Raw genomic sequence first — 15,372 nt, 5'->3', positions numbered from 1 at the left:
TAACGAAGGCACAGGGAACGTTCCATCCACGGCAGAAAAGTAGAGGGAAGGGGAGGAGTTGCAGGCGTAGCAGAGGAAGACGTTGGCAGGTATGGTAGGCAGGAGCTCTTGGGGTCCCAGCAGGTGGCAACTTGAGCAGAGATGGCGACACCCACCAGGGGAGACCCAGGCCTATGTGGAGGGGTGAACTCAGAGCCCGCGGAGCGCCTCACCCATCGGGCAGGCCTTCTGCTTCTACGCTGAGCCCCGTTCTGACCTCTTTGACGAGAGAGAGTTCAGAAAATGCCCACACGATTAGGTTAAAGCATACGGACCACAGGTGATTCAGCCCTTTTCTTCTAGGGTCTGAGTGGTTTAACCTGATCTCATGCTTATCTTCTGAACTCTGACCCTCCTGAGGGTCCCATGGTGAAAGGTATGTTTTCCTTTTGTAAAGCAGAGGGTCACGGGGAGGTGGAGGGGATATCTCTAAGGCAGGCACATCCCTGGGCAGGTGAGTTTAGACACACTGGGCTGAGTCCCTAAAACTCTCCATCCGCTCACATAACCTTGGGCCAGTCTGCAGAGCCCCTGGGGTAGGATTCCCAGTGTGGGTACTGCTGCCCTGTGCCATCGACCGCCTGGCACCCCACAGTGGGTGCTCGGTGGCTGCTTGCCACTGAACACCTCAGTCAGAGCTGGCTGGGAGCCTGCTTGCGTGGTCCCCATTGTCCCCCCCTTTCCTAGGAGGGTAAACAAGAGAAAGCCATAGTCAGGGAGATCATTTAGCTGGAATCGGCGACATTTGGGACTGTCCTCTGGGAAGGTTTGAACAGCTTTTAAGATGTGATGGTGGGGACTTCCCTGGCGATCCAGTGGTTAAGACTCCAAGCTTCCACTGCAGGGCGCATGGGTTCGATCCCTGGATGGGGAACTAAGATCCCACATGCTGCAGCAAAAAAAAAAAAAAAGATGGTTTATGTTGGCCAGGTTGGTGAGGGCACAGCTGGGCCTGGTTCACCCGCCGCTGTCCGCCTAGCCCCGAGCAGCGTCTGCTGGGCCCAGTGTTACGCATTCTCTGAATGAGCAAACAGGATTTTCTGCTCCTGGAGGTGGTCCCATTGACCCACAGGTCTTTTCCTGACCGCAGAGTCTGTGGTTCCATGAGCTTTCTAAGATTCACACTATAGAGAGCTCTCTGAGAAAGAATAAATGTTAATCGTTCCTAATCTTTGCTTACAAAAATGGATTACTTATACATTTCACTTCCTCACTGGGAATCAGAGCCTCGAGGCTGAAAGTACACGGTGGACAGAAAATCAGTCCTGAGGACGCACCCCAAGCTTTGCCCCCGCTGACCCCGCAGCACAGGGCCCCGGGAGACCCCGTGGCTCCCTCACCCCGACCGAGTGGGAGGCTCCCTCTGGCCTCAAGAGTTAAGGGGGATGCAGTGGCTTGACTTCCTGAGACTTCTGACCTGTGAACCTGTGGACACAGAACATGAAACGTCCCAGCATACACAGAATGGGCTGGGAGTTTGCATTTTTATAACTTCAAACATGATTCGCAATCTGGGACCACTGCCTACAGTCTGGATCAGAGCCCGCTGTGTCCTCTTGGTAAATATGATTTAACAGCTTCTGTGGTTCCTGCCTGAGATGCTGTACCCGCTGAAAGGCAGGCCTTGTCTGGGTCTTTGCTTAAAGTGGACTCTGTATTGAAAGAAATGCTTTCTTACAGACTGGCACCAACACAGTAAGCAAAATCGTTGTCTTGTGTTTAAGGGATGTTAGCAATAATAATCTAATAATTCTTAATCCTTTTTTCTCCTTTGGTAAGGGTAAAGTGTGCTTTTTTTAAAAAAAGGACCTACATGAGGGGAGAGTAAAGTGGAATATTTTTAAAAAGTGGTTGCCATTGAGATAAATACTATAGGTCATTTAGAGATCATTCTCTTAGGAGGGAAGGAGGCGGTAATAAGAAACTGATAGAAAATTAAGGACTTAAGGGAGAAAATAGGAACTCTGTTTAAACTCTGTCTTTTTTATGAAAACAGAGACAACAATTTTCACTCATACTTTCCCCGTCGAGTTATTAAACAAGCATCGCCTGTGTCACAGGTGGCACTGGGGGCCAGGTGTGCACACACCATGCCGTCCTCAGCACCCGCCCCTGCCTCTCACCCTGCCCGCATCCTTCCTCTTCCACCCTGGGTTCTGCGGCCAGAGCCTCCTTTTTGTAACGGGAGACCAGCTCAGGCCTGCAGCCCCGGGATCTGTAAGATGGGCTTGGAACTCTCAGTGTGGCGGCAGCCGCAGGCCTCTCAGGGCTGCTCTGCCTTCCTGTACATGTCCAGACTACAGATGCAGACGGAGAGGGACAGTTGCTGTCTGATGGGACCGACCGTCGGGCTGAGGCCAGCAGCCTGCAGGCGCTCTCTCCCCAGTCCTGCCCTCCTCTGGGCTCTCCTGACCCCTGCATTTTGCATATGCCCTTGTCCCAAGGGCTTATCTCTGCATTTTCTGAAACAGTCACAGTGTTTTCACTAAGAGGAATTTGGGGCTAGTATTTATGATAATAAATGCTGTACCCTCTGTCACAGTTCTAAAACAGATGCACTCGTTTTACTTTCCTGCTTAAAAACATTCAACAGGTGTCTTCTCTCCACAGACTGTGGTCCAGATGCCTTAGTGCCTCCTGTCAGAAGAGGCCTGGAGAGCCTGGCGGGGGCCGAGCTATCTAATCCCCTAAAAGCCAGCCCAGCCCAACCCCCCGGCCCCCCAGACTCACCTCTGCTTGGCCCTGGGCTGCTCTGTCTCCAGGCTCTTCCCCTTCGCAGCCCCAAGGGAGAGCTTGAATATTCCTTTCCCTCCGGCGGGCTGGGAGCCTGTGTTTATTCTCTGCTGTAGTGCTTCTCACCTTACACGATATTTAAGTCGTTCAACAAACGCGTCTTTGCTGAATGGTGGCTGCATGCCAGGCGCTTGGCCAAACGTCACAGCGACAGAGCGGCATCCGCGCTCGTGGCTGATGTGGCTGCGCCCTGAGTTCTGGCCTGTCCGCCGCCCCTGAGCCCCGGCGGCGGCGGAGCCCCTGCATCTGGGCTGGGCGCGCGGGGCTCCGCCCACAGGCCTCCCGGGGGACCACGCCTGGCGGGCCAGCCGCCTTTGCCCCCAGCCTAGCGCCCGACACCGAAGGTGAAACTTCGTGGAGCTGTGTTTATCCAGGGCTTATTTATAAATTTAATATGCAGAGCTTTCATTCTTTTTGTCGAATAAACAAATACACTGTAGCTAATATTTGGACATTAGAAACAAGATTTTCCCTTTGGGTTAGGAGATAACTGCTACTGACGGTTACTGGCCTGCACTCACCACCACCGACTGAGTATCTTGTTAGAAACGGCCGTAATGGAGAGGGCTCGACCGTATCCCTTCCCCAGGAGCTGACAAGCGAAGGGAGGCCGCTGAGACTGTATCAGGACGGTAGACCAGGGCTGTGGGCATCGCTCACTCACGTCGCAGGCGTGCCCTGTGTCCGCTCCTAGCCGGGAGCACCCGTGTCGGGGTCCTCCGAGCGCCCGGCGCCGGCCCGAGGCCCTGAGGCTGGGAGCCGGCTGCCCTGAGCAGCGGAGGTGCTAAAGCGTCTACGGAAGAACTGTCTTACTTTTAAGCCTGAAAGTCATTCTTCTGGGCTCTAACTGGTCCCTGTCTCCCCTAGGCATTGTGTCCAAGTCCTACGAATGCCGTCTGAAGGGCCAGGGGGCCACGTTCGTGGAGACGGACAGCCCCTTCACGGCGGCCGCGCTGGCGGACGAGTCTCCGGCCAAGGACAGGCCCCTGCGGGGCAGCAGGCGGCCGGCGGCGCCGCCCGAGCCGGTGCAGCAGGTCATCATCATCCAGGGCTACGACGGGGACTTCGCCCTGGACGCCTCCGTGGAGGAGACGGCCGCGGCCACGCTGCAGACGCTGGCGCTGGCAGGCCAGGTGGCCCGGGTGGTGCACATCACGGAGGACGGGCAGGTCATCGCCGCGGGGCAGAGCGGGGCGCACGTGGGCGGCGTGGCGCCCGGGCCGGGGGTGCCGGAGCAGCTGGCAGACGGAGCCACGCAGGTGGTGGTCGTGGGGGCCCCGATGGAAGGCCACGGCATGGACGCGCCCCTCAGCCCCAGCGGGGCCGCGATTCAGCAGGTGACCAAGCAGGGGATTCTAGACCTGGCAGAGGCCGGCATCTCCCCGCCGGACACGGCCTCGGCCTTGGACGCCCTGCTGTGCGCGGTCACCGAGCTGGGAGGGGCGGAGGGCCGGGCCGCGGCCGAGGAGAAGGGCACGGCCGGCCCCAGAGACGTGCTGGTTCCGCTGCCAGGGCAGGCGGCGGACCCCGCCGCAGCTCCGGCCGAGGCTCGCGAGATCCACGTGTGCCACGACGTGCAGGACGGTGGCACCGCCCTGGAGCCCGCGGGGGCGCTGAGCCGGGCGGTCCGGCCCGCGGCCCTGATCGCGTCGCAGGAGCGCGCCCAGCTGGCCGTCAGGAAGGTGGTGCAGGGCGTGCTGCAGTTCACAGTCTGCGACCCGGCCGCGGCCGGCCAGTTCATGAAGGACGGTGTCACGCAGGTCATCGTGAACGAGGAGGGCACCGTGCACATGCTGGCCCGGGAGGGCTCCCAGATCATCATGCAGGAGGCCCAGGCCCACGGCCAGCGCGTGGACCTGGCCGAGTCGGACGGCGAGATCTCGCAGATCATCGTGACCGAGGAGCTGGTCCAGGCCATGGTCCAGGAGTCCGGCGGCGGCTTTCCCGAGGGGGCGACTCATTACATCGTGACAGAACTGCCCCCGGGGGCGCAGGACGAGACGGGCGTGTACTCGCACACCGTGATAGAGACGGCCGGCTCTCAGGAGATCCTGCAGGCCGGGGCCGCGCTCAGCGCCGAGGCCGTGGTCCCCGGCGAAACGGAACAGCTGACGAGCATGGTCATATACACCCAGGAGGGCTCCCCGGCGGCCGCGGTCATCCAGAGCCAAAGAGAGAGCAGCGAACTCCACGAGGCCTGAGCCCGGAGCCTCGCCCCACCCCCGGCGCAGGGCAGACGCGGAGCGACCAGCACCCAAGGCGCGTGCTCCCTGCGCTCCGTTTGCAAAGCCTTCGCGACAGTGACTGCAGCTGCCGGGGAGCGCGCCCAGGCTCTGGGCCGGGCGACGTCCCTGCCGACCGCGCGCACGGGGCACGAGGACGCGCAGGGCGGGAGCCCGGCGCGTGCGGGGCGGGGCCGCCGGAGGCAGGTCTGCCCACTGTTCGGTTCTTCTGTCGATGCTCTTCCCTCGGTTCTGTCCGCTGTGCTGACGAGCAGCTAAGTGTTTTTCTCTTTCGTTCCCCCCACAAGTGTTTTCCCGTTTCAGCTGTGGAAGGACTGTGCCCCAGCAGTGGCAGAGTGACAACAGTGTGTCTCATGGCTTGAGACTCGGCTGCCCTTGCAGTCCAGCATGTCGCTGTTTTAACATTTTATTACACGTTTGGTTAAAAATCACAGCTACACGTATTGCCGTGTCGAAGCGGTCGGCTCCTCTTCATTTTTCTGGAAATTTTAGGACCGCAGCGTCCCCAAACCAAAGGCAGCCTGTTCATACCATGTATGGATTTCCTCCCTTCAGACATCTAGGTGTGGTCATTGCCCTGGTTGCTTCTGCTTAAAAGATTCCTTTTTAAGCCTACGGTTAAGAAAAGCCTTGGCATTTATATTCAGTTAAAATAAACCTTGGTTAAGAAAACCCAATGCTTCTAATTTTGACTTAGTTTCATACAATAAAGTATATGAAATGTGCACTCTGGAAAATATTGTTTGTATCAATATTTTTGCTTTTATAACAAATGTTTCTTAGTATTGATACCATATTCGCAGGATTTCTCTGCGGTTTCTGTCCCCGTGAAAGAGCTGACATCAAACATCAGTGATGGAGAGCCGTGCCCCACAGCCTCGGCCCCGGCAGGACTGTCTGTGCTTCGCTGGGGGATCATCGCAACCGTGGATGCGAGTTCATGGCCGGGTGTCTCGTGTCTTGATACGACTGCTCCTTTTCCTTTTCCAAAATTGTAAAATCATCCCCTCTCCCAAATGCAAAGGTTGTTTTTGTTCTGTTTCCCTTTTCTTTGAAATAAAATTATAGCATTAAAAGATAATGATGACATTTTCTTTCCAGCAGCCAACCAATCAATGGGCAGCTGTAAAAACTGAAAAGAACTGGCCTGCGTCTGACACTCATTTCCCTTCCCCATCTGCCCACGTCGAGTGTGCTGGGTTCCGCCGGCCACCTCTGCAGCCCGGTGCCGTTTTCTCAATGTTTGGCACGTGGCCCAGTTAGATTCTGGTGACAGTAACGTAGTCTATCATGGTTAGTATCTAAAAATTGAGAAGATCAGAAGGGAGAAGGAAGAGAAAATGGTACCGTTTTGGTCTAAATGGAAGTCCCGTTTACACCTTCCCTGAGAGGTGAGCTTGGAAACGAGCGTGGCTGGGTTGCTGAGCCGGCCACCCCTCCCCTGACCTCGTCGTCAGAGCCCCGAGTCCCGCCCATCCGAGGGCACCTCCCTTGATACAGCTGCCCCTCCGACAAAATAAAAGGTAAAATTTCAAGTTTGACGCTGTGATTCAGAATTAGCTGGGTATGACTTGCTCCTGATGCTTAAAAACGGCAGGGCAGTTCCGCTCCTCTTCAACACCGTCTTAGGCAAACAGTGACAGCAGCAACTCCCGCGTGTTGTCGGGATGAAGGTGACCTTTACGAAGTGATGCCCCTCGCCAAGCTTCTCATACACGTTTAAAAAAAAAAAAATGGAGGGGGGGAATGTTTCGCAGTGAGAATATTTCTTCTTGATCATTCCTCCCTTAGCTGTAGCCTGCGGCCCTCGGCTTGGATGCTAATCCCTGGCCGCGCTGAGTGCTGTATGGCTAACCTTTCTGCCGCAGTCCTGGGTGTTGACACTGACATGCTGCAGTTTACCGTTTGTGATTTATTTAGGATAAATATGTCTCGGGTGGCATTTAATCCTTCATGAAACCAGTGTAGCCTGCAGTGTCAAACCAGCAATCACGTTGTATGCACAATGAAAAGAGCAGGCCTTTGCATAAAAAAATTGGGCCCAAGGTGTTTCAAGTCTCCGAAGGACTGCAGAGGATTCACTAAGCTCTTGTGTCCTGTAATTACGTGTAGAGCCGGGTTAATGTGGGCTCCCCTTTCTCTCTCCCTACACAGCTGCTGGAATGTGAGGGGGTTGAAGAAGCACATACACAAGCGTGGGCCTCGGAATAATGAGGCGCAGCCGAGGGCGGTGCGGGCGCTCTCCCCGCAGCTCAGTCGTCTGCAAGGGACATGCGGTGAGCCTTAGCCTTCCTGGAGGTTGGGCTGGAGAAGACAGTAGAACCTTAAAGAAGTAAAAAGCAAAGCAACAGAAATATTTACTTGGAGACTGTAATCCAGAAGGAACACCTTTTTATTAAACTACAGCCAATTAAACGATTGCGCCTCCAGGACCCGTGGTGAGCAAGCCGGGACTCCCTGCGCGAATGAATCAGCCTACGGACGTGGGCAATGCCGCGTGCATAGCGGAGAGTCGCCGCAGCGCAGTCTCCGTACAAAGAAAGTTCTAGCCGCATAAGGTCACAAAGGAAGTGCGTGGCTCAGACAGGCATCCTTCCGGATGCCTCTGGCCTCACTGAACAGTTGGAGCCGAGCGGGGGAGGCTTCTCCCAGTCAAGTCCTACCCCACACAGCACCCAAGCAGACAGACCCACATCACCTGAGAGAGGCAAAGAACACTCCTCTTGCTTCTTGATTTGCTTTGAAGAACCCAGTAAATGTGATAAGATGCTGTCAGTGTAGCACTGAAAGTTCCATTCATTTATCAACTCAACCCAGACACGTGGACCCCAAGTCCTAGAAGACAGACCGGAGGAGCCTCAGTGGATCTTTGCTCAGTCACCGAACAGGTCATGCAGAAGACCCCGCGGAGGTCCAGGCCTGGCCCTGGCCACGCCCACCTGCGCCGCTCGGACCCACCACCCCTCTGAGCAGCAAGGGCCCCGCTGCCTAGTAGCACCGAGTCTAGGAAATCCTGTGACCAACGGGCAGCATTTGTATCTCTCGGTTCTATCAAATCTTTTGTTATCCCGAACATGAAACAATGGCATAAGGAAGGAACTGAAGTACCAGCTTAGACTCCTAACCCAGAGTAGGTTCTAGGAAGAAAATTAGGAAAGAAGAAAGGCCCCTTCGTTGAGCAAACTACAAAAAGAGCTGTTAAGTTCTCACTCCTTTTACTGTTTAATATTAGCCCATCATTTAAGAGAGCGCACACGCACTTAAGCAACCGCCTCCTATTCCATCTTGCTGAAGAATACAATCCGTTTTCTGCTCCTCTAGGGTGATATCATTTTACATGAAGAAAAAAGTTCGCTCAGATGGCAGTTATACGTTTCGGAAGCACCTTCTAATCAGGGTTTGGTGATTCATTATTAGCTTCAGCGGGCGATCCATCTGACATGTAAGGGGAAAAAATTAGCAGCTGTCACTGCGTGATGAGTTAATTTCCTGATAGGCCTGACACTGAAAAGCCATTTGGAGACGCAGCAGCGGCTGATGGGAAAACCTGGCGCCGCTTTCCAATTGGAGACATAACGCAGGGCCGGGCCGGGCCGGGCCGGCAGCGGCGGCGGCTGCGCGCGGTCCGAGTGTGGCCAGTGCGCAGGCGCCCTGAACCCTCGCCCCGGGGCGGTGCCCGCATGCGCCCGGGAGCCCGCGGAGGGACCCGGCGCCGGGCGTTTTCACGCAGAGGGGAGCGCGCGATGGTCTCCTTTTGGTGGTCCCCTTGGCAGTTTTCATAATTGGAGGTCGGGCTTTCCACCGTGCGGTAATGGTTTGTCGCCATGAAAAGCAGCCCCGTGAAATAAATATTGTGGCGACCCGGGAGGAGGGAGCGAAGGTGAGGCGGCAGCGGGCGGCCCAGGTGGCTCGCGGTCAGGGAACCTGGGACCCGGCCTCGCTCCAGGCCTGCACTTGAACTGCGCTTCCGCAGGGGCCCCATTTCCGGCCAACAAGTTGGGAGAAAACCCCGAACATTTTCTAATACAAGGAAGATGGAAATTAGGAACAGAGAACTCAGTATAAGACCAACTTGTGTCACCAGGAGGGACTCGCATGGTCTTCGTGGGGGCAGGTACTTGGTGAAGAATTCGCGTGCAGGATTCTAGAATGGGGACCAGAGCTGTTGGCACCTGCGCCCGTCTGCGTGCCAGCAAAGCGACCAGTGCACAACGTTATGGAAATAAGGGGAAGTCACTTAATCACTGTTGCCTTCTTGGATTCTGGTCTGTAAAATCAGTGAAGCGGAGGCCTGGTGAGGAAGCTTCATCTCGAGAAATAAGCATGAGATAGAGAACCTGGTGCCTCCAGCTCAGCCCAGGGTTCTGGTTTCTCCAGCGCAGTTGGACGCGGAGGGTGTGGGACAGCGCAAGCCCGGCCAGGAGACGGACAGAACCACCTGTTCAATCACATGGTCACAAAGGCCCATTAGGAGAATTAAGTAAATCCATTATAAATCTCTCAGTCAAGGAATCTTTTACTTACTCCATGGCTCTGCGTTTTCAATACCTTTTAATAAATTCTTTTAAAATGACCTAATTTCAACCTGACTTTCAGCATCATGAGAAGGTAACTTATCACCGGGATAAACAGGAGCCCATGGAACAGCCCACAGTGCCATTGCATTTCCAGTTCGCTCCAGAATGGCGCGCGTTACTCTTCAAATAACTTTGTAAGTAGAGGGATAAAAGCAACACGGAGTAAACGTTTGTGTTTTAATTTCCAAACTGGGTTCGTGTTTAGAGATGAGGAGCTTTACTCAGGCTTATCTGGGGCTGCCAGCTCCTCCAGGCGTGGGAAGCGGTCCGGGCAGTGTTGGCTGGGAAGGGGTCCCCTTAGCAGGATGGCCTTTGTCCTCTGGCCCTGCTGCTCCCCAAAGCCTCAGCAGACCTTCAGAGCCGCCCTGACCCATCTGAAGATAGGGCCAGAGCCCAAAAGGAAATGCAGCCGCCTGGCTGGGTCCACCTTCCGCCTCTGCCCCTGCGTCAGAGCTGCCCGATGTGGCCTGTTACGGAGCCTAGCTTTACAGCGAGGCACTTTCCTGCTAACGGCGGTGCAGTCACAGGCATCCTGCAAGCCGCTTTCTCGCCCTCATGGAGAAGAAGGGCCCGAGAGGCGAGGCTGGGCTCTGGCCACGACACAAGAGATGTTAACTGGAGCGCACCCCGTCCCCGAGGATGTGACTTCTGGGCAGGTGGGAAGTGGGGGCTGTCCACCTGTGCCCTGCCCTGTGCCCTTCTCGGAGCTCAGGTGGCTTATCCTTTGTCTCTGCTTCCCCAACAGTGTCAGTTCAAGGGCAGGTCACCTTTGCCCTCAGCTACGAGCGCAGCCTGGGACACCGTGGGCCCTCAGCTGGTCATCGTGAGTGAGTGGGTAAATACACGAGTTCTCTATTGTGCAGTTTTCCTCATTTTCTAATTCGCCTTCCTTTCTGTTTTTTTAGTCATAATTTTCTCAAATAACAAAAATCTTCGGCGCGAGTTAAGCAGTAGATGCAGTGTGAACAGAATTCTTATTGGTCCAGTGGCTCAACACACATTTCTCTACTTATTTCCACCTTTTGCTGGGATTTCTTGATGAGGAACGTCCTGAGGCCAAACCTCATGATAAATACTGAGTTGAGTTCGTGTCATACATGTCAAGGTGACTTTTGAGCTTTTTGTCAACGGGAGTAGATGGCAGAAGATTTCTTCTTGGTTCATGATTACCGTAACCTTAAGGGAAGCATAACAGTCCGTGCCTGTGGCCTAACTGTGCTCTGTTCTTTTAAAATTAGAATTCTGTGCGCTTATCCGCATTTCTTGCTAGCCCTGAGGTCCTGGGCCAGTGCTATTTATTCCACCCATTATTCCTTCCTTGACGCCGGGAGAAGAAATCCTGGTGTTCTTGGTGGTCTTGAATGATCATGACTTTTCCTTTCCTGGAGGGGGATCTTTGCGGCGGCAGGACGGGCAGCCCCGACCGTGACCCTGCTCTTACACACAGCTGCATCCCTGGTGCGGCCCGAGATGAAGCTGGTCCATCAGAGACCAGAGAGAAGCACCAAGAGGAGGGAAATAATACCAGGTTTCGCTGACTCCAGAAAGGCACACGCTCACACCTCAGTACCTCTGAAATCGGGAAGCTTCGATAGTGGCTTAGATCCAACCACACATCTTTATGGAGCAGGTCTTGGGGGAGAAGTCTTGGGGGATCCCTTGGAAGGAACAACAGGTATCCAGCAACCCCTGGCGCTGAATTTCCAGTCACTTTTCATGGTCTAAGGAGGAAGGCTTATGCTCACAGCCGCGGATGCATCCAGATGGGGCGGGACACGGGCTGTCCCTTTGCCAGGGACCCGAGGGGTTCCACAGTGCAGTCCTAAGTGGGACAGCTCCAGTGTGGGTGGTGTCACATCTAGGGGTACGGGGTGCTGCTGGCGTCTAGTGAGTGGAGGCCAGGGAGGCGGCCGGAGCCCTGCGGAGCCGGGACAGCCCCGCTCAGACCGCCAGCAGAGGGCGCTGCCGTGGCCGGGAGGGCGACCCTGCCCTGAGTCGACGTGCTCCCTGCCGCTCTCTGCCCGCCAGGCCCTTGGCGTGGACCTTGGTGTAGCCTTGCCTCCAGCAAGAAGGCCTGCGCCCAGCTCGCCGGCCTGCTGCGTGCGTGTGTTCACAGGGTGGCCTGAGTCCTCCGAGGGGACAGGAGACCTGGGGTTGGACCCCTCGACACCCCCCTACCGCCCTTGGGCCAGCCTCTCCTCTCCCTCTTCCTGCCGCGCTTTCCCCTTCCTCTGGAACGTTCCCCGGCCTTCCCTGCCTTGTGCAGCTGCACACATCCAGGCCCCCGGCAGCGGGCTCCTCGCAGAGGGGACTCCCTCGCCCCGCCCAGAGTCTGGTGGACGGGGAGCAGGCAGCAGAAGCCCTGGTTCCCGCCCCACCATCTGAAGGCGGACGGTGACCTGCTGCTTCTTCCCTGAGCAGCTCCTGGGCAGCAGGTCTTCGAGGGTTCCCTGCCCTGCATCCAGGATGCGGACGAGAGGCACAACCCTGTGTCCTGGTCCCTGAGGTCAGCGTACTGGTGCCCCTCTTGGCACGCGGCGGCAGCGCGCGGCTCTCAGGTGCTGTGTGATCCGGGCGCTGATCCGGGCAGGTTTCCTCTGATCTGAAGGGACAGGCGTCGGGGGAGTGCTGGTTCATCTCGGCTTTCCCTGGATGCTTCTCTCCTCCATTTACTTCTCCGCCTGTGAGAGCTGGAATCTGCTCACTGATGCGTGTTTCTGTGTTTTCCTCTCGTGAATGTGATTTGGGTTTTCCAGGCCCTGAGCCCACCCTGGGCCCCTCAATCCCAGAGGAAGGCCAGCCCCGGGATGCCGTGGTGGGGACTCCCCCGAGGGAGATGAAGGCGGAGCCGGTCCGGCCGGAGGCACGGGCCCCCGGGGTGGGGGTGAGGGCTGTCCAGGCTCAGGCTGGGGAGGGCAGCTGGAGAGGCGGCGCAGACCCCAGCGTCTCTCCTGAAACGGCCTCCTCTCCCCGGCCCCTCCCCTGAGGACCCCGTCGAGGGCAGGACTCCCGCTGGGAGGAGGCGCCCCCTAACCCACATGCGCCTTGAAGGCTGGGTTCTGCGCAAACCATCTTTGCAAAGGTCGTCATCGGTTTTCAGGCTCAGCAGCTGTGCCTTTGAAAGGGGAACAGCACGCTTGGGGGTCTTGGGTTCTGATGGAGGAGTCGCCCCAGGGAGTCCCTGGGAAGATGCAGCAACGGCCCAGGAGCAGTTCTGGGGTCACCACGTGGCCTGTGGGTGGCCGTTGTGCCCCGTCCTGCCCCCTGCTCCCTTCTTCATTTTTCTGCACAGAAAGCTGGGCCCCCGCTCCTTCGGAGGCACAGCCAGCCCTACACCACACCCCAGCGTGTGGGACCCATGGGAGGAGGGTTCCCCAGGCGCCAGCACCCCTCGGAGGGGCAGCCTCGCGGGCAGGCGCGGGCAGAGGCCCGGGGCGTCGGGCTGTGTTCCTCAAGCTGTTCACTCCCGACGTGTGCAAGTATACACATTATCTGCATATGTTATGCACCAGTAGTGTAACTGCACAAACACGAAAATAGAGCCGTTCAAGGAATGAAGGTAAACTGTATTTTATTGCTTGGCTGACGGAAAAGGCTATGTACTATCATTACATATTAGGGCAAAATTCCCCTTTTCAAAAAGTGGGTGTCAACGGATACTCGATAAGTTGGCCAGACCTTGAGCTACAGTGGTGTCGGCTGACATGGAGCTCGCAGCGCGAGGAGGAAGAGGGTGGGCTCAGCCCCGGGGCCCGCGTCACTGGGGCCGTCTCCAGCCCCTGGTCTGCAGTACAGTTTGTGAGGCTTAGCTTGGTGAAGACCACGACCCCTGATCCGGAGGCCACCGGGCCGGGCGCGGGTGAGCTGCAGCATGAGGCACTGTGCCCTCTGCTTTGTGGGCCTGGCTCTGCCCTCAGAACCTGTGACCGCAGGTGACAAGCTGGCCCGGTGAGGCGACGTCCCCGTCCACGGGTTCTCTTTGATTTTTTAATAAAAACACGTATCAGTAGACGTTCTGGTGTTTTCTTTCTGTACCCACTGGATCGTGGGCACCCACTCTGGTGACCGCCCCCCCAGCACCCCCAGGTCCAGCGCCTCCCCTTCCGCTCTCGCCGCCCTTTGACCCTCAGCAGGTGCTGAGCCAGGAGCTGAGTTCCGTCGTGCTGAGCGTTCGCGGTCAGGAGAGGAGCCGGGGCTGGTGGCCTGTGGTCTTCCCTCGCCTCCCCACCGCCAGGCAGCCGAGCGGGGGTCATTGGCAGGGGTCCCAGTGCACGCGGACTCCGTGAGGGGACTGACAGCCTGGACTTCTTGGTCTCAGCTGGGCACGAGGACTGAACACAGACCCGCGTGTGTCCCCTGCCTCAGACCCGCAAGCGAGAGCCGAGGAACAGAAAGGTGAGATCCTACAAAGACGCAGGGAGTAAGAGCGGTGGGCAGGAGCAGAGGTGGAGATGGGCTTGAGGAAGGTGCGGGTGGGAGGGTGGAGCTAACGGAGGGAAATGCAGGAAGCAGATCCTCGGCGCCAGCAGGCAGGGGTCCCAGTCGGCAGGGGGCCGCTTGTGTTCCAGAATCAGGAGACGCTCGGGCATCCACGCCGCAGGTGGTGTGGCCTGACCTCCCCAGCCAAGCAGCACCCCTCCCCCACCCCCTAATCCAGGGGTCAGCTGGAAGCTTTTCTCCCAGAGGAGTCCAACCGGGAAAGCTCTGGAGCTGGGCACACAGCAGGGACTGGGGGGTGCCATGCGAGAAGTGGGATCAGGGGACATTCTGTATACTGAGAACCACCTCCCCAGTCTCGCCCCTGCTGGGCTCCGGTGCAGTGGAAACCAAATAAGTGACCCCTGCTAGACGACCAGAGGATTCTTCTCTGGAGAAACAGAATCACCCCAGAGAGAAGACCCCCATGGATAGATGTTGAAGGATTTCCCAGTGAAAAAACCAACCACTGTCAGATCACTCTGCAGCCTTCGTGCCACACTCAAATATCGGCGAAAGGCCAAGGAGCAACATGAATCAAAAAGAAAAAAAAATAAGAAGGGGGAAAAGAAAGAAATTCAGCAGAAACATATTTAAAGGAGACTTCCAAAGCTGCAATTTGATAATAAGGGAATGCATGTTTCCATGAAATAATAACAAATGTCTGTATTTTTAAAAAGTAACAAGAGAACAAGAAAGAACTCCAGGAAATTAATAGCAAAGTAGATGCCATTTTAAAAGATTCATCAAAAGGTTGGAAGGTAACATCAGGAAAGCTCTCAGAAAGTGAGACCAAAAGACAAAGAAATTGAATATATAGACGATCCAACAAATCAGAAAATTAAAATATCAATACGGGGGTATCTGAAACAAAGAGAAATTCTAGAAAGAGAAAATGGGGGAAACGAAAAGAAAGAAATTATCAAAGAATTAATCCAAGAAAATTTACCAGACTGAGGGATACGAGCTTTCAGCTTGAAAGACCCATTAAGTGCTTAGCAAAATGAATGAAGAGGACCATACTGGGCATATCAACATGGAATTTCAGAAGCCCAGAATAAGCAATACTGAAAGCTGTCAGAAAAAAATGAAAGATCACACAAAGGAAGTCAAAATGTCATCAGACTTCTAAAAACAATCCTGAATACTAGAAATCAAAAAAGGGATATCTTCAAACTCTTTAGGGAAAATTTTATTATCCAAGAAGAATTCTATATCCAGCTGAACTATCAATCAAGTATAAT

The 15,372-nt window shown here is 55.7% G+C and overlaps 1 protein-coding gene across 3 annotated transcripts in view; it reads left to right on the top strand.

Moving 5' to 3' along the window:
* The window catches only part of ZNF407 (zinc finger protein 407), a 517,289-nt gene that overhangs the window by 410,776 nt on the left and 91,141 nt on the right, over positions 1-15,372 (top strand). Inside the window, exon 9 of one of the 3 annotated variants that reach the window (XM_082353372.1) lies at positions 3,700-6,156. The exons of the other annotated variants lie outside the window; for them this stretch is intronic. Coding sequence (XP_082209498.1) covers positions 3,700-5,033 — 1,334 coding nt within the window. The 3' untranslated portion in view covers positions 5,034-6,156. Of the gene's footprint in view, positions 1-3,699; positions 6,157-15,372 lie in introns of those variants that run through there. 3 annotated transcript variants of the gene reach the window in all.

This window comes from Balaenoptera borealis, assembly GCF_965194805.1.
Source record: "Balaenoptera borealis genome assembly, chromosome: 14".
NCBI lineage: Eukaryota > Metazoa > Chordata > Mammalia > Artiodactyla > Balaenopteridae > Balaenoptera > Balaenoptera borealis.
The sequence above is the reverse complement of the archived record's forward strand: the minus strand, read 5'-3'. Positions and strand labels throughout refer to the sequence as shown.